We start from the raw sequence: 27,916 nt of genomic DNA on the forward strand, positions 1-27,916 counted from the left end.
GGGTCAACTAGCTCAAAAAAACAATAAGTAAATGCACGAAGAATACCAAATGAAGTCAGAAATTGTTGAAATTTTGTGATGTGCCTTTGAATGCTGCATTTTGAACACACAAAAAGTATGGAGTTCAAATAAGTTCAAAAAAATGAAATCCCTTTGTAAGAGATGAGTTCTCGTTCGAAACCGTGCTACTTCGAGAGAGATTGTCCGTTTTGTACACGAAGTGCATCCAGTTTTTGTCGTAGCCCTCTCAACCTTTTAACACATGCTATGTGGGTGAAATGATGATAGCGTGCCAACTTTCAACATTTTCAGAGTTCATTTGTAGTGCTTTTCAATTTCAGGGTCAACTAGCTCAAAAAAAAAGTAAATGCACGAAGAATACCAAATGAAGTCAGAAATTGTTGAAATTTTGTGATGTGCCTTAGAATGGTGCATTTTGAACACACAAAAAGTATGGAGTTCAAATAAGTTCAAAAAATGAAATCCCTTTGTAAGAGATGAGTTCTCGTTCGAAACCCTTATACTTCGAGAGAGATTGTCCGTTTTGTACACGAAGTGCATCCAGTTTTTGTCGTAGCCCTCTAAACTTTTTAACACATGCTATGTGTGTGAAATGATGATAACATGCCAACTTTCAACATTTTCAGAGTTCATTTGTAGTGCTTTTCAATTTCAGGGTCAACTAGCTCAAAAAAAAAGTAAATCCACGAAATATACCAAATGAAATCAGAAATTGTTGAAATTTTGTGCTGTGCCTTTGAATGGTGCATTTTGAACACACAAAAAGTATGGAGTTCAAATAGGTTCACAAAAATGAAATCCCTTTGTAAGAGATGAGTTCTCGTTCGAAACCCTGATACTTCGAGAGAGATTGTCCGTTTTGTACACGAAGTGCATCCAGTTTTTGTCGTAGCCCTCTCAACTTTTCAACACATGCTATGTGGGTGAAATTATGATAGCATGCCAACTTTCAACATTTTCAGAGTTCATTTGTAGTGCTTTTCAATTTCAGGGACAACTAGCTCAAAAAAAATAAGTAAATGCATGAAGAATACCAAATGAAGTCAGAAATTGTTTCCATTTTGTGATGTGCCTTTGAATGGTGCATTTTAAACACACAAAAAGTATGGAGTTCAAATAAGTTCAAAAAAATGAAATCCCTTTGTAAGAGATGAGTTCTCGTTCGAAAAGCTGCTACTTCGAGAGAGATTGTCCGTTTTGTACACGAAGTGCATCCAGTTTTTGTCGTAGCCCTCTCAACTTTTTAACACATGCTATGTGGGTGAAATGATGATAGCATGCCAACTTTCAACATATTCAGAGTTTATTTGTAGTGCTTTTCAATTTCACGGTCAACTAGCTCAAAAAAAAAATAAGTCACATCTCAAACACTTTTGAAAATAGAAAATAGTTTTGCATTATTTATTCAATTTCAAACACTTTTCATTATCATAGTTTTGTCAAATTCTCAAATATGCAAAACGAATTTTTAATAAACATAGTTCTTAATTGAAAATAACAAAATAGATAATAGTTTGGATAGTCAAAATTATTAAATATGAAAATAGGAAATAGTTTTGCTTTATTTGTTCAATTTCAAACACTTTTCATTATCATAGTTTTGTCAAATTCTCAAATATGCAAAAAGAATTTTTAACAAACATAGTTTTTAATTGAAAATAACAAAATAGATAATAGTTTGGATAGTCAAAATTATTAATTATGAAAATAGAAAATAGTTTTGCATTATTTATTCAATTTCAAACACTTTTCATTATCATAGTTTTGTCAAATTCTCAAATATGCAAAAAGAATTTTTAATAAACATAGTTTTTAATTGAAAATAACAAAATAGATAATAGTTTGGATAGTCAAAATTATTAATTATGAAAGTAGAAAATAGTTTTGCTTTATTTATTCAATTTCAAACACTTTTCATTATCATAGTTTTGTCAAATTCTCAAATATGCAAAAAGAATTTTTAATAAACAAAGTTTTTAATTGAAAATAAAAAAATAGATAATAGTTTGGATAGTCAAAAATACTAATTATGAAAATAAATAATAGTTTTGCATTATTTATTCAATTTCAAACACTTTTCATTATCATAGTTTTGTCAAATTCTCAAATATGCAAAAAGAATTTTTAATAAACATAGTTTTTTATTGAAAATAACAAAATAGATAATAGTTTGGATAGTCAAAATTATTCATTATGAAAATAAAAAATAGTTTTGCATTATTTATTCAATTTCAAACACTTTTTATTATCATAGTATTGTCAAATTCTCAAATATGCAAAAAGAATTTTTAATAAACAAAGTTTTTAATTGAAAATAACAAAATAGATAATAGTTTGGATAGTCAAAATTAATAATTATGAAAATAAAAAATAGTTTTGCATTATTTATTCAATTTCAAACACTTTTCATCATCATAGTTTTGTCAAATTCTCAAATATGCAAAAAGAATTTTTAATAAACATAGTTTTTAATTGAAAATAACAAAATAGATAATAGTTTGGATAGTCAAAATTATTAATTATGAAAATAAAAAATAGTTTTGCATTATTTATTCAATTTCAAACACTTTTCATTATCATAGTTTTGTCAAATTCTCAAATATGCAAAAAGAATTTTTAATAAACATAGTTTTTAATTGAAAATAACAAAATAGATAATAGTTTGGATAGTCAAAATTATTAATTATTAATTATGAAAATAGAAAAAATTGAAACTATATTCGAAATCATAGAGAAAATTCAATCTAAATTCTCTAAATTCTCATTTTAATTTAGATTGAATTTTCTCTATAATTTCTAATATAGTTTCAATTTTCAGTGAGTTTAGGCCCGTAAGCCTGCTTTAGAGAGGAGCTCGATGGAGAAGCTGCGACGGGGCTAATAAACAAGTGTTAGTCCCCTCGCTGGGCGAGGTGGGACTAAACTTATCGTGCAGCCGAGGAGGGGCTTTAGTCCCGGGTGGAGCCACGCCCCAGGACTACAGACCACATTTAGTCCCGGTTGGAGCCACGCCCCGGGACTAAAGACCCCTTTTCGGCAGACGAGGAGGCGGGAAACGAGGGGCTTTAGTCCCGGGCCGTGGCTCCACCCGGGACTAAAGGGTGTCTTTAGTCCCGGTTCGAGCCACACACCGGGACTAAAGATGTTGGAAATATGCCCTAGAGGCAATAATAAATTAGTTATTATTATATTTCTTAGTTCATGATAATCGTTTATTATCCATGCTATAATTGTATTGATTGGAAACACAGTGCATGTGTGGATACATAGACAAAACACTGTCCCTAGTAAGCCTCTAGTTGACTAGCTCGTTGATCAAAGATGGTCAAGGTTTCCTGACCATAGGCAAGTGTTGTCACTTGATAACGGGATCACATCATTAGGGGAATCATGTGATGGACTAGACCCAAACTAATAGACATAGCATGTTGATCGTGTCATTTTGTTGCTACTGTTTTCTGCGTGTCAAGTATTTGTTCCTATGACCATGAGATCATATAACTCACGGACACCGGAGGAATGCTTTGTGTGTATCAAACGTCGCAACGTAACTGGGTGACTATAAAGATGCTCTAAAGGTATCTCCAAAGGTGTTCGTTGAGTTAGTATGGATCGAGACTGGGATTTGTCACTCCGTGTGACGAAGAGGTATCTCGGGGCCCACTCGGTAATACAACATCACACACAAGCCTTGCAAGCAATGTGACTTAGTGTAAGTTGCGGGATCTTGTATTATGGAACGAGTAAAGAGACTTGCCGGTAAACGAGATTGAAATAGGTATACGGATAGTGACGATCGAATCTCGGGCAAGTAACATACCGAAGGACAAAGGGAATAACATGCGGGATTATATGAATCCTTGGCACTGAGGTTCAAACGATAAGATCTTCGTAGAATATGTAGGATCCAATATGGGCATCCAGGTCCCGCTATTGGATATTGACCGAGGAGTCTCTCGGGTCATGTCTACATAGTTCTCGAACCCGCAGGGTCTGCACACTTAAGGTTCGATGTTGTTTTATGCATATTTGAGTTATATGGTTGGTTACCGAATGTTGTTCGGAGTCCCGGATGAGATCACGGATGTCATGAGGGTTTCCGGAATGATCCGGAAATGAAGATTGATATATAGGATGACCTCATTTGATTACCGGAAGGTTTTCGGAGTTACCGGGAATGTACCGGGAATGACGAATGGGTTCCGAGGGTTCACCCGGGGGGGGCAACCCACCCTGGGGAAGCCCATAGGCATTGAGGGTGGCGCACCAGTTCTCGTTCTCGTTCGAGATGAGTTCTCGTTCGAAACCCTGATACTTCGAGAGAGATTGTCCGTTTTGTACACGAAGTGCATCCAGTTTTTGTCGTAGCCCTCTCAACTTTTTAACACATGCTATGTGGGTGAAATGATGATAGCATGCCAACTTTCAACATTTTCAGAGTTCATTTGTAGTGCTTTTCAATTTCAGGGTCAACTAGCTCAAAAAAAATAAGTAAATGCACGAAGAATACCAAATGAAGTCAGAAACTGTTGCCATTTTGTGATGTGCCTTTGAATGGTGCATTTTAAACACACAAAAAGTACGGAGTTCAAATAAGTTCAAAAAAATGAAATCCCTTTGTAAGAGATGAGTTCTCGTTCGAAAAGCTGCTACTTCGAGAGAGATTGTCCGTTTTGTACACGAAGTGCATCCAGTTTTTGTCGTAGCCCTCTCAACTTTTTAACACATGCTATGTGGGTGAAATGATGATAGCATGCCAACTTTCAACATTTTCAGAGTTTATTTGTAGTGCTTTTCAATTTCACGGTCAACTAGCTCAAAAAAAATAAGTCACATCTCAAACACTTTTGAAAATAGAAAATAGTTTTGCATTATTTATTCAATTTCAAACACTTTTCATTATCATAGTTTTGTCAAATTCTCAAATATGCAAAAAGAATTTTTAATAAACATAGTTCTTAATTGAAAATAACAAAATAGATAATAGTTTGGATAGTCAAAATTATTAATTATGAAAATAGGAAATAGTTTTGCTTTATTTGTTCAATTTCAAACACTTTTCATTATCATAGTTTTGTCAAATTCTCAAATATGCAAAAAGAATTTTTAATAAACATAGTTTTTAATTGAAAATAACAAAATAGATAATAGTTTGGATAGTCAAAATTATTAATTATTAATTATGAAAATAGAAAAAAATTGAAACTATATTCGAAATCATAGAGAAAATTCAATCTAAATTCTCTAAATTCTCATTTTAATTTAGATTGAATTTTCTCTATAATTTCTAATATAGTTTCAATTTTCAGTGAGTTTAGGCCCGTAAGCCTGCTTTAGAGAGGAGCTCGATGGAGAAGCTGCGACGGGGCTTATAAACAACTGTTAGTCCCCTCGCTGGGCGAGGTGGGACTAAGCTTATCGTGCAGCCGAGGAGGGGCTTTAGTCCCGGGTGGAGCCACGCCCCAGGACTACAGACCACATTTAGTCCCGGTTGGAGCCACGCCCCGGGACTAAAGACCCCTTTTCGGCAGACGAGGAGGCGGGAAACGAGGGGCTTTAGTCCCGGGCCGTGGCTCCACCCGGGACTAAAGGGGGTCTTTAGTCCCGGTTCGAGCCACGCACCGGGACTAAAGATGTTGGAAATATGCCCTAGAGGCAATAATAAATTAGTTATTATTATATTTCTTAGTTCATGATAATCGTTTATTATCCATGCTATAATTGTATCGATTGGAAACACAGTGCATGTGTGGATACATAGACAAAACACTGTCCCTAGTAAGCCTCTAGTTGACTAGCTCGTTGATCAAAGATGGTCAAGGTTTCCTGACCATAGGCAAGTGTTGTCACTTGATAACGGGATCACATCATTAGGAGAATCATGTGATGGACTAGACCCAAACTAATAGACGTAGCATGTTGATCGTGTCATTTTGTTGCTACTGTTTTCTGCGTGTCAAGTATTGTTCCTATGACAATGAGATCATATAACTCACGGACACTGGAGGAATGCTTTGTGTGTATCAAACGTCGCAACGTAACTGGGTGACTATAAAGATGCTCTAAAGGTATCTCCAAAGGTGTTCGTTGAGTTAGTATGGATCGAGACTGGGATTTGTCACTCCGTGTGACGAAGAGGTATCTCGGGGCCCACTCGGTAATACAACATCACACACAAGCCTTGCAAGCAATGTGACTTAGTGTAAGTTGCGGGATCTTGTATTACGGAACGAGTAAAGAGACTTGCCGGTAAAAGAGATTGAAATAGGTATACAGATAGTGACGATCGAATCTCGGGCAAGTAACATACCGAAGGACAAAGGGAATAACATACGGGATTATATGAATCCTTGGCACTGAGGTTCAAACGATAAGATCTTCATAGAATATGTAGGATCCAATATGGGCATCCAGGTCCCGCTATTGGATATTGACCGAGGAGTCTCTCGGGTCATGTCTACATAGTTCTCGAACCCGCAGGGTCTGCACACTTAAGGTTCGACGTTGTTTTATGCATATTTGAGTTATATGGTTGGTTACCGAATGTTGTTCGGAGTCCCGGATGAGATCACGGATGTCATGAGGTTTTCCGGAATGATCCGGAAATGAAGATTGATATATAGGATGACCTCATTTGATTACCGGAAGGTTTTCGGAGTTACCGGGAATGTACCGGGAATGACGAATGGGTTCCGGGGGTTCACCGGGGGGGGGGGGGGGGGCAACCCACCCTGGGGAAGCCCATAGGCATTGAGGGTGGCGCACCAGCCCTTAGTGGGCTGGTGGGACAGCCCAAAAGAGCCCTATGCGCATTGGAAGAAAAATCAAAGAGAAAAAAAAGAGGAGGTGGGAAAGGGAAGAAGGACTCCACCTTCCAAACCAAGTAGGACTCGGTTTGGGAGGGGGAGACCTTCCCCCTTTCGTTCGGCCGACCCCTTGGGAGTCCTTGGACCCCAAGGCAAGGCTCCCCCTTCCTCCTCCTATATATAGTGGGGTTTTAGGGCTGATTTGAGACAACTTTGCCACGGCAGCCCGACCACATATCTCCACGGTTTTACCTCTAGATCGCGTTTCTGCGGAGCTCGGGCGGAGCCCTGCTGAGACAAGATCATCACCAACCTCCGGAGTGCCGTCACGCTGCCGGAGAACTCTTCTACCTCTCCGTCTCTCTTGCTGGATCAAGAAGGCCGAGATCATCGTCGAGTTGTACCTGTGCTAAAAGCGGTGGTGCCGTCCGTTCGGCACTAGATCGTGGGACTGATCGCGGAATAGTTCGCGGGGCAGATCGAGGGACGTGAGGACGTTCCACTACATCAACCGCGTTCACTAACGCTTCTGCTGTACGGTCTACAAGGGTACGTAGATCACCATGATAGGTCTTCGTGCGCGTAGGAAAAATTTTGTTTCCCATGCGACGTTCCCCAAAAAAAGATCCACCTATATAAGCGGGACTTCGAAAAATTCCAACCCAAATCGTCCATTTCTCTTCTTCTTCCTCTCGTTCTCCTGCCCGGCGTGGCACAACGACGAACTCGACAACGTCGTCAGGCTGCCCGACGTCCTGCTCGCCGCCGCCTGCCGTCCTCCTTGCCGTCGTCGTCGTCCTCCTCACCGCCGCCGTCCTGGAAAAGAAGAAAAGAAGAAAAAGGAGAAGAAAAGGAGAAGAAAAGAAGAGGAGGAGAGGAGAAGAAGAGGAAAATAGAAGGAGAGGAGAAGAAGAGGAAAAATAGAAGAAGAAAAGAAGAAAAAGGAGAAGAAAAGAAGAAAAAGGAGAAGAAAGGAAGAAAAAGAGAAGAAAAGACGAAAAAGGAGAAGAAAGGAAGAAAAAGGAGAAGAAAAGAAGAAAAAGGAGAAGAAAAGAAGAAAAAGAAAAAGATTTTTTTTGTCATTTAATTCCTATTGTTATTAGGTTTGTGCTAGATTATTAGGGTTAGTAATATTTAGAATTAGGTTAGGGTTACAAGAAGAAGAAATATGAACAAAAATAAGAAAATAAGATTAGGAAAAATGAAAATAAGAAGAGGAGGAGAAGAAAAGAAGAAAAAGGAGAATAAGAAGAGGAGGAGAGGAGAAGAAGAGGAAAAATAGAAGAAGAGGAGAAGTAGAAGAAGAGAAGAAATTAGAAGAGGAGGATAGGAGAAGTAGAAGAAGAGAAGAGGAGAAGTACTACAAGAAGAGGAGAAGTAGAAGTAGAAGAAGAAGTAGAAGAAGAGGAGACATATTGTATAGTGTCATTTAATTTTGCTATTGTATAGTGTATATGCTTAATTTTGCTATTGTATAGTGTATATGCTTAAGTGTTAATAGTGTTTCTTAGATTATTGCTTAATTTTTCTATTGTATATGCTTAAGTGTTAATAGTTTAATTTTGCTATTGTATATGCTTAAGTGTTAATAGTTTATTTTTAGCAAGAAAATTAATAGAACTAGTTTATTTTTTTAGTTCATTTTACGATGCCTATCCCGCATCCTCGTCGTCGACTCGGCGGAGGACACCTGCTTGATCAGAGGGGCCCTGTCCGGGACTGGGCTCCGCCCGGCTGGTATTGGGAGATGCTACCTTCCGGGGGGCGTAGGTTGGTGAGGAGCCTGCCCGTCGTTAACCCGATCCTTGTTTGGTGGCGGTCGCGTGGGCCAGTGAGGGTGCCGAGGCTTCCGGACACCGCGGAGGTGGTACGTCGTCGTGTCAGCGAGGAGGATGAGCACGTCCGTCGCTACATGGTTGCGTTGGAGGGCAGGTTCGAGCATACCTGGCAGGTTCTTCGGGGATCTCACTGGAGCTATGATCATGTGATGGTTCCTTCTCTTTGGGTGTCCACCGCCCACGCCGATACCCGTCGGGCGCTACGGTTCTAGATGTATCGGTGATGCTATATGTATGATAGTATTCGAGGAGTATTAGTGATAATATTCGACGATGTACGGACAAAAGTGATGATGTATTAGCTTATAATTGAATGCATGCTAATTTGAATACTACTTTATTTTACGATTTGGTTTTGCTTATTGAATGCTCAAATTGGAAAAGTACTCCTACTTTGAATACTATGCAGAAATCTAGGAGTCCCGGGTGGAGCCACGACCCGGGACTTAAGTTGTTTTGGAACGGAGTTCCTGATATAATAATTCTTTTTTGGTACAAAGGTTAAGAGAATCCGTTTTTTACAGAACTATGGATCCACATATCAGGAACCTCGAAGAGGAAGAACTTCTCGAAGATATAATCAAAGACGGCCCCGACGTTGAACCAGCTGAATCTCCGTCGTCATATCTAAACCAGGACGTTGGAATGGAGGTCGAGCGACACGAAGATGAAGCCGATGGGGCAGGAGATAGGTCCAATGACGGAGAAGGTGATAGCTCCAGTGATGGAGAAGCCGGTGAAGAAATAATAAAGTCCGGCGAGGTATACATATGAAGTTCGACAATCACTTGTAATATGTGAAAAATATTGGAGATAGCTCTATATTGTATACATATACATTCATTTGACGAATGTTTCTCCCTCTTAGGCCTCCACATCGAGCAAAACTACGAAACGAGGCCCGACTAGAAAGTTGGATGCACGGACGCATTACACCTTTGAGGTGATATTTCCTACGGACGAACGCAAGCTTCCTAAGAATGCTGCTGACACATTCAAGAAGCAATGCGAAGTTCTCGTTAGGGATCACGTCCTGATCAGCGTTCGGGAGTGGAACAAGCGCAAAGGGGCAGCCGATAGTGACTATGTCACCGAAAGGTACAAAGATAATCTTTGGAATGATCTCATGTCACATTTCAACCTGCCAGAATGTGAGAGTAAAGACGCCGCAGACAAAGTGAGAGCCAAAGTCAAGCAGTGGACTCTGAAGAAGATGGTCGAACTGTTCTGTAGCTGGAAGAAGAAGCTATGGAAAAACTATCTGAAGACAAAGAAAGTGCCAGTATTCCAGGGGTATCTAGCCAAGCAGGCGAATCACTGGAAGGCATTTCAAGAGTACAAGGAGTCAGAAGATGCCCAGGCATTATCAGAAAAGAACAAGATAAATGACAACAAGAAGAAATATCACCACAAGCTGAGGCCAGGGGGCTATGAGACTGCCATCCCAAAGTGGGATAAGAAAGAGCAAGATCTGACAGATAAATGCATCGTACCTGAACCACTCCGTGATGAGTGGGAATTGAGAGCAAGAAATTGGTTCCTTGCGCATGGTGGGTCGTACGACGAAAAAACAGGGGACCTCATCTGCAATGACAGTCTTAGGATACCCAGGGAGAATTGGAAAAGGATAGTGAAAGAAATTAAGGAGGGAAAAAGAAAGTTCACTGCAGATAGAGATAAAGATTTGCTCACACTGGTCCTCGGCAATGACGAACATGGAGGACGAACGCGAGGCTTCGGTCCTTCTTACCCGTGGTGGCTTGGGTTTGCCAGAGACCAAGACACTTACAGAAGCCCAGAGAGAGCAAAGAAACGGCAGCAGGATGAGGAGAATGACAAGTTCAACCAGTTGCTTGCCAGGATTAACGAGCAACAGAAGCAGATTGATGAGCTTAGAGGAGTACCGCGCCAGGAAGATCCTGTACTTGATATTACCGGCGCCCCATCTTAGCGGAAAAGCAGCGTGGCTGAATCTGAAGGCCCCGCCCAACGATGCACGAAGAATGATAGAGGGCGGTCCCGGCTACCCCGTGGATGGAATCAAGGAGTCAACATCATGTGAAATCCATCAGAAATTCAAGAACATTTCCATGAAGGTGGTCGTCGGACAAGCTTTACCTTCTGGCCCTGATGCACGCTGGCATGGCCGTGAGATTCCAGCTGTCTTTGCTAAAGTCGGGGTGGATGAAATCATGACGGGGTTTAATGATATGGAGCTCGACATAGCTGGACCCGAAGATAAGAGGACACTCGGAGAAGTACTGGGTGGAGTCATCCTATGGGACAAGAATTACATCAAGCTTCCAGGCTCGGCCCCAAGGACAACACCGCCTCCGAGTCGTCGCAGGTCACGTACACCTCCATTACCTCCAAGCCCTGCACATGACGTCGGGCAGCACAACACGAGTCCATCTCGATCACCGTCGCCGGACTTGGGTCGTCCGTCTCCGCCGCCGCCCGCACAGGATACTAAGCGGAAGCGTGCCAGCAAGAACGCTCCGTCGATTATTTCTAAGCGACGGAGCTCCCCAAAGCGCAAACTGTCGCCCCTCCCAAAGGTACCTCATTCTAATCTTCCTATCAGACCTTATGATCGTACCCCCGAGGAAAACGCCAGGATAGCAAAGGAACAACATGATGCGCAGATGAAAAAGAAGGAACCCGAGCCCCGTCCGGAATACACCGAGAAGCAAATAGCATGGGCAAAAGACTTCATAACCCTTCCATCCCAGTATGACTTACACTATAAGCCTGATGACTATACACGCACATTGCAGAAGGAAGTGAAAAAGAGCAGCTCACGTGCAAGTGCAAGTGGGAGCAAATCAAGTTCAACTACAAGCAAGAAAAAATCAGACGTTCCTCAGCTTGGACAACAGGCCAAACAGTCGATCCCACCCCTCAAGGTGTTAACCGAGAATGTTCCCCCTCCGGTGCAGGGGCAAGCTTTTGAAAGAGCAAAGGAGTTGGCGGCTGAATGTGGTATCTCGGTTGAAGATTTGCTGGCTTCCCAAGACGACAGGATACCCAAGGCTGTGGTAGCCCTAAGCCACAGTTTGTCATGGGAGAGCCTTTGGTCAGCAAAGATGATCTCCCAACAAATATGCGTTACTTGCATAAATGGTACTTAAGTGAATCAAAGAATGGGAGAACGATGATCGTGCTGAGTGTCCCACGGGAGTACTACGGCCGCTCCGAAGAAATCCATATCGACTTTGATGAACTCTTCCAGATGTACAATGGCGACGCCCTCGACAAATCGCTTATCAGTTGCTATTGTCTCTAAGTTTTCCAATTTGTTGTCTACATATAACTTGTTTAGTTATTTCAATTAATTGTCTATATATAACTTGTACTCTATTATGCAGAATGAAGATTCTGGAGTGTAAAAGTAAGAGCATCCTTAATATTGGGTTTATTGATCGAGATAAAATACATATAGCGACGCTAACTAATTATCCCAAGGAGACGGAGGAAAACCTTCTAAGGTTTCTAAGAGATCAAAAATTCTGTGAGCACATACTGTTTCCATACAACTTCAGGTGAGGGTCTTTACTCTGTTGTGTCCATTCACTTATAAGTGTAATTGATAAGTTACTGATATATATATATATATATATATATATATATATATATATATATATATATATATATATACATGTGCAGCTTTCATTGGATTCTGTTGGACATTCAAATTGATAAGGGAAGAGTTGATGCCTTCGACCCATTATCGAGACCATTGGAACAGTTCCAAAGCCTGCAGGACATGCTCCAAGGGTAGTTTTAATCATTCTTGCGCTCTATCGATCTCTTTCGATGATTTTCTGATATATCAATTAATGAAAAACTTAGCAAATCATTATCCTTGTCGGGCAGGGTTTGGAAGCGGTTCAAGTGCGTGACTCCCGGTAACTTTCCTGAGAAGCTGACCTTTAGAGCGGCTCAGGTAAGTAGTAGTATGATATACTTCTATTAATTTTCAATACATTTATGATGCCAGATTATTATTTTGATTATATATATTCTATTCTCGTAAAGTGCGACGACCAGCCACGGGGAACGCATCTATGCGGATACTATGTTTGCGAGACCATTCACACGTTTACCTCTGAGCTCAAGGATCACAGATTCGACGTAAGCAATGAACATTCACACCTCTATTTTTACCCGTCATTCTATGTTATCATGATTGATATTCATATTCATCTCCTCTTCTTATATAGCACACGGCCATGAGGACGAAGGTCCTACCAGAGCAACGCGTGATTGCTGTTGCAGAGGAGCTTGCGGGATTTCTGAGGACGGAAGTTATAGAGCTCAAAGGACGATTTAGTGTAGCTAAGGGCCATTACTGATGTTCGTCCATGTAATTCAGATCTCCATATGATTGTATATATATGCTCGCTTGTAAGATAAGTTAATCTTATATATATATATGCATAATTATTTCTATTTAAATTATATGAAAACTAATTCCCGAACACCAAACGAGGCATCACGTTAATCTCCCGAACACCTAAACCCTAAAACCCTAAAACCCAAAAATAATTTCATTAAAAAGAAACCCAAAAACCAGCAAAATTTGAAAATTTTTAGTCCCGGTCCGTGAAACGAACCGGGACTAAAGGGCCTGCCCCTGGGGCGCTACGAGGCGCCCACGTGGAGCACCTTTAGTCCCGGCTTGTAAGAGGGCCGGGAAGAAAGGTTAGGCCTTTAGTCCCGCCCCTTTAGTCCCGGTTGGTGAACCGGGACTAAAGCCCCTTACGGGCCGGGGCTAAAGGCCCCGTCCCCACTAGTGTATGGATCAGGATTTGTACAATGGTGTGAGATCAAATCGCTGGTTATAAGAGAAGTGCAGGGAGTGGTTGGATCTCATACAACATACAACTTTATTAGAGATCTCGAGTACAGTTATTTGAATGGTATACAATCACCCCTTGAAACAGTTTTTCCATGGCCACCTGAACACTCATTTTACATATACCAAAAAAAAACTAAAATACAACAAGAGTTGCATTGTAAGACTTTTGAAACAAAATTAGATTGGCGCTCGACTTCGCTTCCTCCCTGTTAAGGCACCACCTTCATGTGCACCCTGAGCATGACTTATAACGAAATGAGGAAATGAGTCATGAGGCGGTATCCTTGATTCCCATGCAATTAGAATGAAGTCTTGTGTCGGTGTAACACTAGGATCTCTTATAAGTTCCCCAAGTGTTATTCTTGGCAATTCCTTCTTGATTGAAACATCAGCAGTGCAAGCTATCATGCTAAGTGGATGCAAAGTATAGTCCGTTATGTCCACTAGATGAGCTTGGTCCGTAAGCATGCTTGAGCGCCCACCACATGTGGAGTAGTTTCTTTTAACATATCTTAGCGCTTTCTCCAATATGCAACGCCAAAACTGAACACTGAGGTTCAATCTTAACACATCCGCAAGAATATTTGTTGAAATAAGTGTACCTGATGGCAGATTATGCAACATCTTGGAAAATTCATCTGCTAGTTGTACTAGCCGTGGATGTATTGCAGGGTCTACACTCCCGAATGCCAGTGTCTTGAAAAGGTACCTCAACTCGTCATAAGACAGAACACTTAGGAAAATAGGCTGTACCGATCTAAACCGGGTTAACCTTTTAAGTTTACTTATGATGATGATCTTGCTTCCTGTGCTCATTCCTATGAGAAACGAGTGAAATTTTTTCCATTCATCCTCACCTACATCAGAAGCAAACTCGATAACTATCAACTTCGTCCCAAACATGGTCCTTCCATGGTCAAGTATAGTCAAGAGGTTGTGTCCATTCAAGTGCAAAATAGAGGAGAAGCGTGACCGAACCCTTTCGTCGGCACACACATGAGCAACCAAGGTTTTCTTTCCAACTCCAGCACCACCTATGATCGGAAGAACTGCGAGTGCCTGATCACCAGGAGGGTTGTTGTGCTGCAACAAGAAGCTCAAGAGCTTTTGCTTCTCACTGTGTCGGCCGAACATGAAATTGTCAGTGTAAAGATAAACATCATATGGCCTACGGGACATGCGCTCACATCCACCCAAAAGAACAATAAATTCTGCCATATTAGCAATAGCAATTTCTAAGCTTTCCAAGGCTGCATGTGACTCGTGGCGCTTTTGCTTGTTATCCTTTCCAGTTGTTGTTCGAGAACGCTTGGAACGAATGGCTAAATGCAAGCTGCTGCTAGATGAGTCGTTGATGCTAACCTTGTCGAAGCAGCCTGCACTGTCTTGGAGGGCACAGTACCTCAAATTGTCCAGCTCACTGTATCCTCGGTACATGGCCTCTGAGAGTATCTTGAGCTGCATCATCATCCCGGAATTGGTTATGTATCGCGTGTCTGCCTCCTCAATAATGGTGCCAGCTCTCATCAAGAGGTGCTGCAACCTCTGCGCAACCTTCTTCTCCGATTGGGCATGGCTCGAGGAGTTGTACTTGTTCATCAGGAAGGAGATGAACCGGCTCACGAGTTCACTTGCAATTGCAGATTTGGCAGTCTCCATGGCTTGGATTGATGAGGTTGCTTGGCTGTCTCGGGACAAATTTAACTATGCTGGCCTCTTACAAGTCTTACAGAGATTCTTGGCAAAACTGAAAAGTCTCCATGTATGACTTTGACTGAGACAAGTGGGTGGGTGAAACACGGACTAGAAGAAGCATGGAAAAATGCACCAGTCTTCAATATTCATGGTGGGTCAAAATTAACTATTGTTGAACTTCAGTGGAGAAAGCAAGGAAGCAACTAACTGGCAAATACCTTAGTACTCCCTCCGTTCGGAAATACTTGTCCTAAAAATGTATATAATGGATGTATCTTTAATTAAATGGTTTTGCTAGTTCTCAGCTAGCTGAGTTTTTGTTTTGGTCTCAATCACCTCTATACCCAGTAAATTAATACACTCAGATTTATACGCGTATAGTTTTCTTCTATTTCTGTCATTGTTTTTTGTGTGTCTTTGTGTGGTTAGGACCATTATTGGCTTTTCAACGCTAATCTTTTTTTTGCCTTTTTTGTTGGTCCTATGCTACAAGTACTTGTGGGAGAGAAGCTGAAACGAGGTGAGCTTCTTTTTTCTTTTTTGAATTTCATTTTCTGGTTCTTGTTATCATTCGGTTTTATTTTTATTTTTTATTTACTGTTTCTCTGTTCATATTTTCCTACTTTGTGTTTTAATCTTTCTTTCTAGTACATGTAAACACTTTGTAACTAATTAATTCTACTCCTTTTCCTTTTCCTAAATAAGTGTATTCATTTCATTAAACTTAATGTTCATTTGTTATCATATATTATAAAATTGTCTATTTAGGCTTTTATTATTTATTTATTTATTTATTACTTTCTAGTGTTTTTTTAACTTTTTAGTCCGTGTTTTTTTTAATGTTTTTGGTGTCTTCTTTTTGTTTTCAATTTTATATTAATGACATTAATATTCAAAATCGGGTCGCAACTGCAAGACTTAAAATGTGACCGTAACTGTAAATATTCAAAGACGGGTCGCAACTGCAAGTATTCAAAGTCGGGTCGTAACTACATGTATTCGAAGTCGGGCCGCAACTGCAAGTATTCAAAGTTGGGTCGCAACTGAAAGATTTGAAATGTGCTCGCAACTGTAAATATTCAAAGTCGGGCCGCAACTACAAGTATTCAAAGTCGGGTCGCAACTGCATGTATTCGAAGTCGGGTCGCAACTGCAATTATTCAAAGTCGGGTCGCAACTGCATGTATTCGAAGTCGGGTCGCAACTGCAAGTATTCAAAGTCGGGTCGCAACTACTTGTGTTCAAAGTCGGGTCGCAACTGCAAGTATTCAAAGTCGGGTCTCAGCTGCATGTATTCGAAGTCGGTCGCAACTGCATGTATTCGAAGTCGGGTCGCAACTGCAAGTATTCAAAATCGGGTGGCAACTGCATGTATTCGATGTTGAGTCGCAACTGCAAGTATTCAAAGCCGGGTCACAATTATAAGTATTCAAAGTCTAATCCAACTGCAAGTATTCAAAATCCTGTCGCAATTGCAAGTATTCAAAATCCTATCGCAATTGCAAGTATTCATAGTCGGGGCGCAATTGCAAGTATTTATATTCGGGTCGCAACTACAAGTATTCACAGGCGGGTCGCAACTGCAAATCTTATTTGTGCAGCAACTACAGGGAAAAGCTAGAATTAAGTTGTTTTTTACTAAAAAAATACAAATTATTACATCACAATTCATATAATAAGGACACGCTACTTTTTTTACAAGAATGTTTAGTGGTCAAAGTAGTTGAAGCTAACAAGCCATTACCTAACTTTTTTTGCTCATTCTTTTTTTAATTTTATCGGTGATTTTCTTTAAAAGATGGGATGTGCAGCAATAAAAACCGAACGAATAGTTTTTATACCGGTTAGATGAAACGCATAGCAATGACTATTAAAAATATGACATGTCAACCCAAAAAAATAAAATAATGGACTAAAAAACAAAAAGGATAAATACAAAAATACAATGAGATTATGTGAATGAGACCATAGAAAATCTCAGCTAGCTGAGTTCTAGGCACTCCCTTAATTAAAATAAGTCTAGATACATCCATTTCTAGGACAAGTATTTTCGGACGGAGGGAGTTCTAGTGATCTTCCGGAGGACATGTAATCAGTTTGCTTGTACATTTGCTCCTTTAATGGAGAAAGCAAGGGAGCAACTCCATTGTCACATGTATTTCAGAACCCTATCAGTCACTATAGCTTATTTTGTGCTAGTTCATCTTTAGTGGGAGACTTTTGCACCTTTTACATTCTTCATAGTTAAGCTTGGCATGTTGATGGGGTAATATGGGTAAGGAAAATAGCATGATGCAAGTTAAGAGGATTGCCAACTTAGTTTTGTTTCCTATTTGAATCAAGGGCCTCTGGACAAATACAGTGGCCTCTGCCAGACAAGTCTTGTAGTGTTCTGGAAAAAGAAGTCTGACAGGGACCCTTTGCCAAGTAGAAAAGTCTCCAACGGTGACTATACTGTCGACCGTGGAAACTGTTTTGGACTTTTCTAGATGAACTTGAGTGGAGAAGGAGGGTGCACCTCATCAACCAGAAATGATATGCTCCTTTGTTTTCAATCTTGTTTCAGTGATGATGAGAATTACAGTTCCATACTTCCGTAATCTATGAAGACACATGTAACCTGATTGTTTCATGGAGAACCTGATCAGTGAGTGTGTGGCTTATTTTGTGCTTGTTCAATGTTTAACTGTTCAGAGTTGAGGCTTCACCTGATGTTGATTTTTTTTATAAAGGGCTTTATTACTTAAAAGGTTTAAGCATTACATCCGGTCTCTGTATAGCTAAGATGCACACAACCAAAGTCCACAAGTACGGTAACCAAAAAAAAGCAACAGGCGTAATACAATCCTGTAGACATAAATCATTGTTGCCTATGAAGACCCAATCCGGAGGTCACGCTGCTACCCATTTGGGATGAAAATATCCCTCGTCACCTTCACTAGTTGTCCAGAAGCCACCATAAAAAGGTCTCGAAACTCCGTCCGTTGTAAGGTGGACCACGAACGGAGAATCCCTGTGCATCGAAATAGAACCTGCAAGCGAGAGTAATTATTATCATTGAAAACTTTCTCATTTCTCCTCAGCCAAAGCGATCATATAATGGCAAGTGCTCCTACCGAAGAATGATTATAAACTTAGTATGAATCCCGGTTAACCAATTGCCAAAAACATTGGCAACGGAAGTGGGTGGATACAAGTTGGAAGCCATTTGGATAGCCGACCAGATAAACGTGTGAACTGGCAATCAAAGAATAAGTGTTTTATTGTCTCTTTTTTAGGACAAAATACACACTTCATGCTTCCATGCCAGCTACGTTTGATGAGGTTGTCTTTAATTAAAATGACACGTGTGCGAAGGTACCTCGCAAAAATCTTTAATTTCAGTGATACCTTCATCTGCCATTTTTTCTGTTATTATCGACTCAGATGTCGAACTGTAGCATCGCCCTATATATGAAATCCACGGAGAATCTATCATTCTCACATAGATTCCAACGAAACTCATCCGTACCTTGTGTCAGCCGGACTAATGCTAACCGGCCTAACAGGGTATTCCATGACTGGAGCCTCGCACCGATCAAGTCTCGTCTGAACGTCATCTTGGTGAGACTTACATGATAGATCCAAGTGTAGCACCTTTGTTGAGCGCAATATTGTACTCCCTCTGTAAACTAATATAAGAGCATTTAGATTCTAAATGCTCTTATATTAGTTTACGAAGGGGGTATAAGCTAGGCCAGATATTGCTCACGGAGTGTGGTATTTCCTAACCACTTATTCTCCGAAAATATAATTTCCGATCCATCCTTAATCTTAAATACACCAAAGCGAAACAAATGTTTCTTAGTCTCCATTAGGCCGGCCCAAAAGTGTGAATCACGACGTTTCCAGATTACCTGTGATAGCGGTTTGGTGCCTATGTATTTTCGTTTAAGAAATGTTTGCCAGACGCCATCTTCCGTAAGTATCTTGAAAAGCCACTTACCCAAGAGGGCTGAGTTCTTAACATGTAGGTCATGAATACCCAATCCTCCTTGGCCTTTTGGTCGGCAAACGACATTCCATTTAGTCAATCGATATTTATTTTTCTCACTATCCCCTTGCCAAAAAAGTCTCGATCGGAAATAATGTAATCTTTGTAAGACTCCTTTGCGTAGCTGGAAGAAAGATATCATATACTCCCTCCATCCGGAATTACTTGGCATAAAAATGGATGCACCTAGACATATTTTAATTCTAGATACATTCATTTCTTTCCATCTTGGTGACGAGTAATTCCGGACGGAGGGAGTACAATACCATATTAGTTAGCACCGAATTTATGAGTACCAATCTTCCTCCTAGAGATTGTAGTTTTCCTTTCCAATTTGCTAGTCTTTTTTGCAGACGTTGACGTGGATATCCACAATGCTAAAAGTGTTGCTTGTCTGGGTTTTGATTTTCAAGTAACGACCTACATACCCGACAGGTGAGCACTGGCAGCGCAGAGCCCGGGTTCTCACGACCGCCTTGTACAGCCAATTTTATCATTACTGGCTGGGCAAATTTTAACATGCTCCATCTTACTCTTCTTTTTACATACTTCTTCTGTCCCAAAATTCTTGTCTTAGATTTTTGTAGATATGAATGTATCTAAGCCACAGTAAGCTTTTAACTGTTTCAACATTATAAAAAAATTAAAAAAGATAGGGGAGCACCACTATGATGTAATAAGGTGATCCAACGGACGAATTGTGAAAATATGCATTTATGTGTTCTCACTAAAAACAAACAATCATTTCAGCTCATTGAGACATACTCCCTCCTTTCCGGTTTACAGCTGGGCTCTTCTAAAAAAAATTGTTTTTCCGTTTTATAATTCTCAGTTCTACTACTTACCATCACTATTAGATTTTTTTATCCAAGGCATATACTATAGTAATTTTTCAATCCTTTCACCGGATCATGTTATATTATAGGTATGTAGCTTCAGTATTTTCTTCAGGATTTTTAGAAAAATATACGCTGTTGAAAACCTTAACTAGTTATGTGACAAGTTATGATAGATACACCCTGCACACAACGCTACTACAATTACGTACTAACACATCATTTATAGTAATACTACAACCCTAGAGCTTCAAGGTCCGTTATGTATCCACATCAAGGTTTCTTTTTTCTTGATACCGATTATTTTCCAGGCTGGACCATAGTAGCCTAGTTCGCGGGTCGAGGGTTCGATCTCTGACCCGGGGTTCAATCGATCCCGATCGAGGATCGGGGACGAAGTCAGGTCGAGGAGGGTCGATGGAGGGATCGCGACCCAGATCGATGGTGCTGCCACAAATGGGTATGCAAGATGCCAAGGTAGTTCATGAGGATGGAGGCTTACCAGGGTACCATGCAACTGCACTCCACCATCGGATCATCGGAATCCGCTCTTCCCGGATTCGCCACTCGCCTGCCGGTTGCCGGCCCTCGAGCTGTTCGCTAACGTATGCGGCCATACATCATGCGCGTAGGCCAAGCGGTTCAGAATCAGACGCTGGAGGGAGGAGAACCTTGGAGGCTTGGACTTTGAGGATGGATCCATGGAGGGCTGATCCATTCGAGTTTTACAGAGGAACGATCGTGAAGAGGGGTTTTGGAATGGGATACTTCCCGGATCAGAACGCTCGTGTGAAAGGAATACCGGCAGCTGAGAAAATCACGGCGCAGTCATCAGCAGTCCCTATTTCTTTTAAGTCATTTTTATTACATAGTTGCTGTCATAAATGAAAATTTACCGTGAAATTTTGTAGCTGGAATATTGGGAAATATATCAACAGATTGTCATCTTTTTTGAGGGATGTTATGGCCTTTGTATCGCGTACACGAGCCTATGAATCACACCGGGGCCATCGACCCGAAATTCTTTGTACTGAAGAAGTATACTCATCGTTGTACCTTGTTCTAGAGTGGTCGCGTCCCTCAACCCGCGACCCCGCTCCTCGACCCAATTGACCAGAATTTCTGGCAACTATGGACTGGACTGAGGGAGTACACGTCTTCTTCAAGCAAGATGTTGGAATCAACTACTTCCATATTCCATCACATCTATTACACCCCAACCATGAAATTACATACTTATTCCATGCCTGTTCCTTTGATTTTTCAACTATTACAAGTGACCACAAGTACCCTTTGAGAGACTTGGAAAATTCCCCGTCTTAAAATTGAACAGTTGGGGGGACTGAACTTGTCATCGTTTTTCAATATATGTGATCTGGAAGAAGACTTCTACGCATGCATGTTTGGCAGTATCAATCCTGATATTGTCATGTCATTAACAATACATGGTGATACATCGTGAAATTTCAAATTAGTCTAGATAGGCGGCGGCTCTGACTAAACAGTTGATACATCAGTTTCACAAATGATTTATAATCTGATGTTCGTATGTACTTCATCCGTTCCTAAATATAAGTCTTTTTAAAATTTTACTAGGAGACTACATACGAAGCAAAAAGAGTGAATCTATACACTAAAGCATGTCTATAAACATCCGTATGTAGTCCTATAGTAAACTTCTAAAAAGATTTTTATTTAGGAAGAGAGGATGTAGTTAATTATTTTTACTAGCTGACGTGTACATCCAATAATCTGTTCCCATAAACTAGTTTTAATTTTTTGCCTTTTATTAAAAAACGAGGGTAATAACTCCTATGCTCTGTATCGACTCATACAGTATTGCCTTGTGATCGTCTGTAAAAAGTAAATAAGAAAATACCGTACTCGCCAGACTAGATCAACTGCAATAAAGATTGCAAATCACACTTGTGCAGAACTAATCATATTGCTAAACAATTAGTTGAATTGGTTGTACATAGTTACAACCATTCCCAAATGGCTGCACCTAGCTACCAAAAAACATGTGCTTCTACATGTTTTCCTTTTATTGACTGAAATATTGCCTATTTTGGTACAAACTTATACTAAAACGCCTTATAAAAGTTTATAGAGCGAGTAGAAAAGGACCATGCATCTTTGCATATGCAAATTGGCATGAAAGATGTGGAGGTAAGGCTCCAAGAACCACTACTTCATTTACACAAGGCTATAGATCTTTACCTAAAATGATGAAGTGGTGTTTCTATGCTCTGCAGGCCTCCTGAAGGTAACTAGGCCTGCTGCCCACTAGAACCGAAAAAGGGTTAAATATAATATATTCTGACACAATTTTTTTGATTAAAAATTCGTTTGAAAATTTTAGGCGAAAAAATCTAGGATTCCCAAGATTTTTTGCAAGCCCAATTTTCTGGCCCCTCCCTAATTAGATATAACCGGAATAAAATAAGAGTATCTGTTCATAGTAATGGTGGAAGGGAGTAGTGGAAAATGTAGGTAAATTTTGGAGGTGGATGGGTGGTGATCTACCTCTACATACAAGTGTTAGGAATCTCCTATGATCTCATGAATAGCACAAAAATTACTTTCAGATACAAGGATTTGAGCAACAAGATTAAATGAACAAGCACAACGGGGATTGGGAATCACTGCCAAGGTGGGACAGAGTGCCGCCATAGTTCTGTTATCCAAAGGCGAACTGATGGATCCACTCCTTCCCGTATAATTATAGTCCCCGGCTACAATAGTTCGAACATTTGGTGCAGCCCATTGATGATGAATCATCACCCAACAATGGTAATTAAGGAAGTAGTGATCTCAATGATACCTCCTCTGTTCGAAATTACTTGTCGGGAAAGTATGGATCGAAGGGAGTAGCTAAATCCTGTAATTGTCTTGGACTGATATTAATTGGGGGAGATAAGCCTGGCACAGATAGTGCTATAGCCCCAGGCCTTGTAACAACTTCCCTTGTAATTCCTTCATACAAAGTACGGAAAATCATAGAATTTTATCATTCAACATAGCACAGTCCCCGTTGTAACTTGCTTCTGACTCCACCACTGGGGTCTTCTCCAGTAGTCATGCCACAGGAAAGGTCGCTGCGAGGGGAGGACCGTTTTGGCTCTGGGGTGCATATGCTCCCTAATAAACAGTAAATTGAAAATAAAAAAAATTCTGATTTTTTTAGGCGTTCTTGTTAGTATAACAAGTATGCTTGTCAATTTTGATGTGAAACTGGATAACGGTGCTTCCTCGGTGAAAAACAATTAAGTGTAACATTTGTCGTTCTACTATTTTTTCACATATCAAAATACTTAAGCTTTCTTCCTAATAAAATGTAGATAGCATCTTGGTGTGACAATGAACACATCTATCTTTTTCAAAAACAACTAACATTTGCACAAAAAAAAATGATAGGCAGAAGCATATGCTTCCGAAAGCCGAATTGGATTTCCGCGCTATGAGTTGGTATGCAGAAACAATGTGACTTGCTGGTTTAGAGTTCCATGTCTTCTTCAATCAATTGAAATTGAATCAACTACCTCCATGAAATTGAAATCTTAGTATCTGATCAACGTATGTTGTTTCGCTTACGCTGGTTTCTGTTTAAAGCAGTACAAAACAAAAGGTCTCTCTCTCTCTCACACACACACACACAGAGAAATTAAATCCAAATACATGGTAATAAAAAAATAAAATGGAAATGGTCTAGTAGATTTTCCTTTCTGATGGTAGTTTCCGTCACACCATTGTTAGTTGCATTTTTCTGGAATTGATGGCTGGTCAATTTTTCTTTAGGACTAAGACCAGACTATTAGTTTAGCAGTTTAGTTTTGAACCGGCACTTGTACTAGTCAACAATGGTGCAGCAACGACTATTAAATAAGACTGGACAAGTATAATTCTATGGACCACATGCGTCCACCTGCAAGTCAAGAAACGTACGTGCATCTATAAAACGGCTGTTCTGTCCGACATGTAATTCTTGTCATTCATCCACCTGCAAACGTTTCATCCTATTTCCAATTCTTTTCAGTTTCGGTGCAGGTCTTGTCTGTGAGTAATTGGTGCAGGATTATACGAACGCCTGCTTCAAGCACAAACAATTATTAGTAAGTAATCTCTCTCTCTCTCCCTCCCTCTCTTTCTCTCTCTCTCATCAATGTTTCTTAAAAAAAGTATTCTACATATGTTTTTGTTCTAGATTGTGTAATTTACAACCTTTATCCTCAGCAAAACCAATCAACTCATTTTTGTTAGCCAGGTCTGCATAAAATTGAGTGCAGCATACGCATATGGACATGGACCAGGACACAATCCACACGGCAGCATGCTTCACCATAGCATTTGTTTTTCTCACCATCATCATCTCCAAGATCATTGCAAGAGTCAGAACCATTCATCCCATGCGCAAAGGACAAAGATCGGCAGTTACTCGGCCGCCACCACATGTTGTGAGCGGAGCTCCTCTAATGGCAGCTCTGCTCACACTTCTGACACCCATGAAGGGTTTACATGCTGCCATCCATGACCTACACATGAAGATGGGCAGCGTGTTCACGGTGAACCTTTTTGGGCTCAAGAAGGTGACCTTAATTAACATCTTTTTGTAGATGGCAGAAAACATGAACTTAAGAGTATTCGATGAGTTACAAACTGATGTGCATGTCATCAATCTTTTAAGGTGACATTTTTGGTTGGGCCAGAGGTTAATGCTCATTTCTTCAAGGGATCACCATCCGAGATTGACTTCGGGGATACTGCTAAGGTCATTGTGCCCGTCCTCGGTCCAGGAGTTCTATTTGGTGTGGATTTGGCTACCAGAAATGAGCAGATCCGGTTTTGTACCAAGGCCATACAGCCGGCGAGGTTGCGAAGAGACGTTCCTTCCATGGTTAGCGAAGTGGAGGTAATTTTACTTTTAGATAATAATATAGTTCCTCTATTTTTATTTATATGCACTATTTAATTACTCCACTTTACGATTATTAGTTGTTGGATTTATAAGCATATTTTTTGGAGTGCTAGATATCTAATTAATTTTTATGTATAGGACTATTTTGCAAATTGGGGACAAAATGGCACGGTTGATTTAAAGGATGAGCTGGGGCACCTAATCGTGTTAATCGCAAACAGATGCTTGCTCGGCAATGAGATCAAAGGCAAGAACTTGCAAGAAGTGTCGAGACTCCTCCATGAACTATTTGAAAACAGCTTCCACATGATCAACTTGTTCTTCCCGCACCTCCCAATTCCACAGCACCGCCGACGTGACGAAGTGCGCGGGAGGCTGGGAGAAATACTTCATGAGATAGTCAGATCACGTAGAAGAATTACACCAGCCCGATTTGCGGACGACGGTGACGACGATGAAGGAGATGTTTTGCAATACTTCATAGACTCAAAATATAGCAACGGCCGATCCATGACAGACAACGAGATCGTCGGGCTACTCATCGCCATCTTGTTCGCCGGGCAGCACACTAGCTCAAGCACCAGCACCTGGACAGGAGCTTGCCTGCTGAGCCATCAAAAGTACATGGCAGCTGCCAGGGAAGAGCAGAAGCAAATCATTGAGCAAAATGGAGAACCCATAGACTACATCACCTTGTCAAAGATGGGTACCTTGCGTTGCTGTATCAAAGAGGCACTGAGACTTTACTCTCCAACCCCAATACTACTCCGGCATGCACACAAGAGCTTCACCGTGCAAACTAGAGATGGAATGGAATTTGAGATCCCAGAAGGGCATGATTTAGCGTGCTCTGTAGCAGTGAGCAACAAGTTGCCTTACATTTATAAGAACCCTAATATGTATGATCCATACCGGTTTAGTCTGGGGAGAGAGGAGGACAAAACCGGCGGCAAGTTATCGGACATATCTTTTGGTGCCGGGAGGTATTCTTGCTTGGGACAGGATTATGCTTTCATGCAAATCAAGGTGATATGGAGCTATTTGCTGAGGAACTTTGAGCTTGAGTTGATCTCTCCTTTCCCCGAGCTAGAGAATGACAAAATATTACCGGGACCTAGAGGAAAAGTGATGGTTACCTACACGAGAAGGTCAATAGTTAATTAGCACGCAAGCATGTGAAGTAATGAGTTTGTAAGAAAAATATATCTTGGTGTGTCATTTTTATATGTAAGAAATTGATATGCTAAATATGTGTTAAAAAGGGAGAACAGTTTGCATATATGAAAATATTCGCCATCACCCTGGGAGTGGGAGTCATGTGCGTATGTGTACACGTTTGTTTGTTCTGTAAACAAAGTTCGTTCTTAATGCCCCTACCAATAACAAAAAAAAGGTCACTCTGATATTTTCAGCAATATAATACAGTAGTAATGTTGAAAAGTGTATCCTAGTTAAGATTCCTCAATGCTTCAGTTCTCATAACTTCTCATGTTATTTTAAGAATTAATTGTCTCTTTCAACTGCATCAGATAATGACTAGCTAAAACACATAATGAGCAGCAATCTTCAAATGGAGAAAAGAGTGGCAGACTGTAGCTCTGGCCCTGGCTGCATGCATGTGAGCTTTCGCACGAACATTATCCCTAATATACTCAAACATCATATGAGATAGTACTGAAAATCTAAAAGATAAAGATACCGCTTAAGAATAAAAGTTTTGCATGATATCTTCGTCGTTGAGTCATTCTTTTTAAAGATAATGTTATTAAGAGGAATTGGCAAGGAAGTCTGCAATGTGCCTTTAGTCATCATGATGAGACAATAAAATATTTATTCTTTCCATACAAATTTGATCATTCTATAGGGTGGAGAGCTTGCCGTTATTTGGTCGCTTTTCTATGCAAAAATGACAAGGTTTTTAATAATAAAAGCAATTCTCCTATACATGTTATCTATAGATGTACCGGGACTCTTCATTTATTGTCCTTTCTATAAAGTATGGAGAATCGAGACCTGTTTATGGTGGTGTGTACACGATTAGAGGCTATAGTTAGCGATACTTTTATCCAACATGGGTGGAAACATGATTTTAAGATTGGCCCCACTTCGCTTTAGGCGTTATACGAACTCCACATGTTTTCATTGTATTTTGTCTTTTTATTTTTCGTTCGAGTGAGAGGACACTGTTTGGCTGCATATATCTTAACTGTGCAAACATATATAGGGTGTAATAGACGGGGCGGAGTTGGACGTGAAAATAGGATCGCCCCACGTCGCCCAGCCCATGGCGACTACGGCGCAGCCATCCCTCCTCGCACCAGTGCCGCTCCTTGTCCCGTACTCTTGCTGCGCCGCAAAAGGAGGACGCCATCAGGCCGAGCACACATGGCCGATGGTGTCAGCGGGGCGCTCTTCCGTGACGGCTTTCATCCTGTAGGGCAGTAGGTTGGGTGGTTCGTTGGCGTGCGCAGGGGCTTAGGACCTGACGACCGATGATAGACCTCACGTCCTCACATGGGTGTGGCGGCGGCTACCGGCATCGTGGCCCTTTGAGCCTGCTTCGGGGACGGTTGTAAGGCGTGGAACTACCTAGATCCGACCGGGATCCAGGGGAGCCCCGCGGTAGTTGGCCCTGCTATTCTTCATGCTCCATAGGTTCAGTCAGCTTCATGCCAGGTCGTCGATCTGGACGCCGTCGGTTTTGGTCTTCCTCTCGGAGATTTATATTTTTGACTCACGACGTCACTGGATATCTACATCAATATTGATTCGGTCGGGTGCGCCCTCATCTTTGGCCGGAGAGGCTTCATGATTCGTTGTCTTGCCGATTCCATGGGACATGTCTAAGTACAGATTTCCACGGTGTTGACAACGGTGAAGAAACTCATGGTGGCCGCGAGCGGAGACATGT

At 40.8% G+C, this 27,916-nt stretch overlaps 2 protein-coding genes across 3 annotated transcripts; one reads left to right on the forward strand and one right to left on the reverse strand.

Moving 5' to 3' along the window:
* Nucleotides 1-13,571: 13,571 nt before the first annotated feature.
* LOC123429070 (putative disease resistance RPP13-like protein 1) lies at nucleotides 13,572-15,185 on the reverse strand. The gene has a single exon (XM_045113129.1). It carries the CDS (start codon nucleotides 15,183-15,185, stop codon nucleotides 13,704-13,706), a length of 1,482 nt encoding a protein of 493 aa, XP_044969064.1. The 3' UTR covers nucleotides 13,572-13,703.
* Nucleotides 15,186-24,096: 8,911 nt separating this feature from the next.
* Nucleotides 24,097-26,337, forward strand: LOC123429071 (obtusifoliol 14-alpha demethylase-like). Of its 2 annotated transcripts, none has more exons than XM_045113130.1 (4): nucleotides 24,097-24,202; nucleotides 24,351-24,676; nucleotides 24,775-24,999; nucleotides 25,144-26,337. In XM_045113130.1, the coding sequence occupies exons 2-4, from the start codon at nucleotides 24,386-24,388 to the stop codon at nucleotides 26,167-26,169; spliced, it is 1,542 nt and encodes a 513-aa protein (XP_044969065.1). In that variant the 5' UTR covers nucleotides 24,097-24,202; nucleotides 24,351-24,385; the 3' UTR covers nucleotides 26,170-26,337. The 2 variants fall into 2 exon arrangements, with proteins under 2 accessions (XP_044969065.1, XP_044969066.1); XM_045113131.1 differs by having other exon boundaries at nucleotides 24,355-24,676.
* The last annotated feature ends 1,579 nt before the right edge of the window (nucleotides 26,338-27,916 follow it).

The sequence above is a fragment of the Hordeum vulgare genome, chromosome 2H (assembly GCF_904849725.1).
Source record: "Hordeum vulgare subsp. vulgare chromosome 2H, MorexV3_pseudomolecules_assembly, whole genome shotgun sequence".
In the NCBI taxonomy this organism is placed as follows: domain Eukaryota; kingdom Viridiplantae; phylum Streptophyta; class Magnoliopsida; order Poales; family Poaceae; genus Hordeum; species Hordeum vulgare.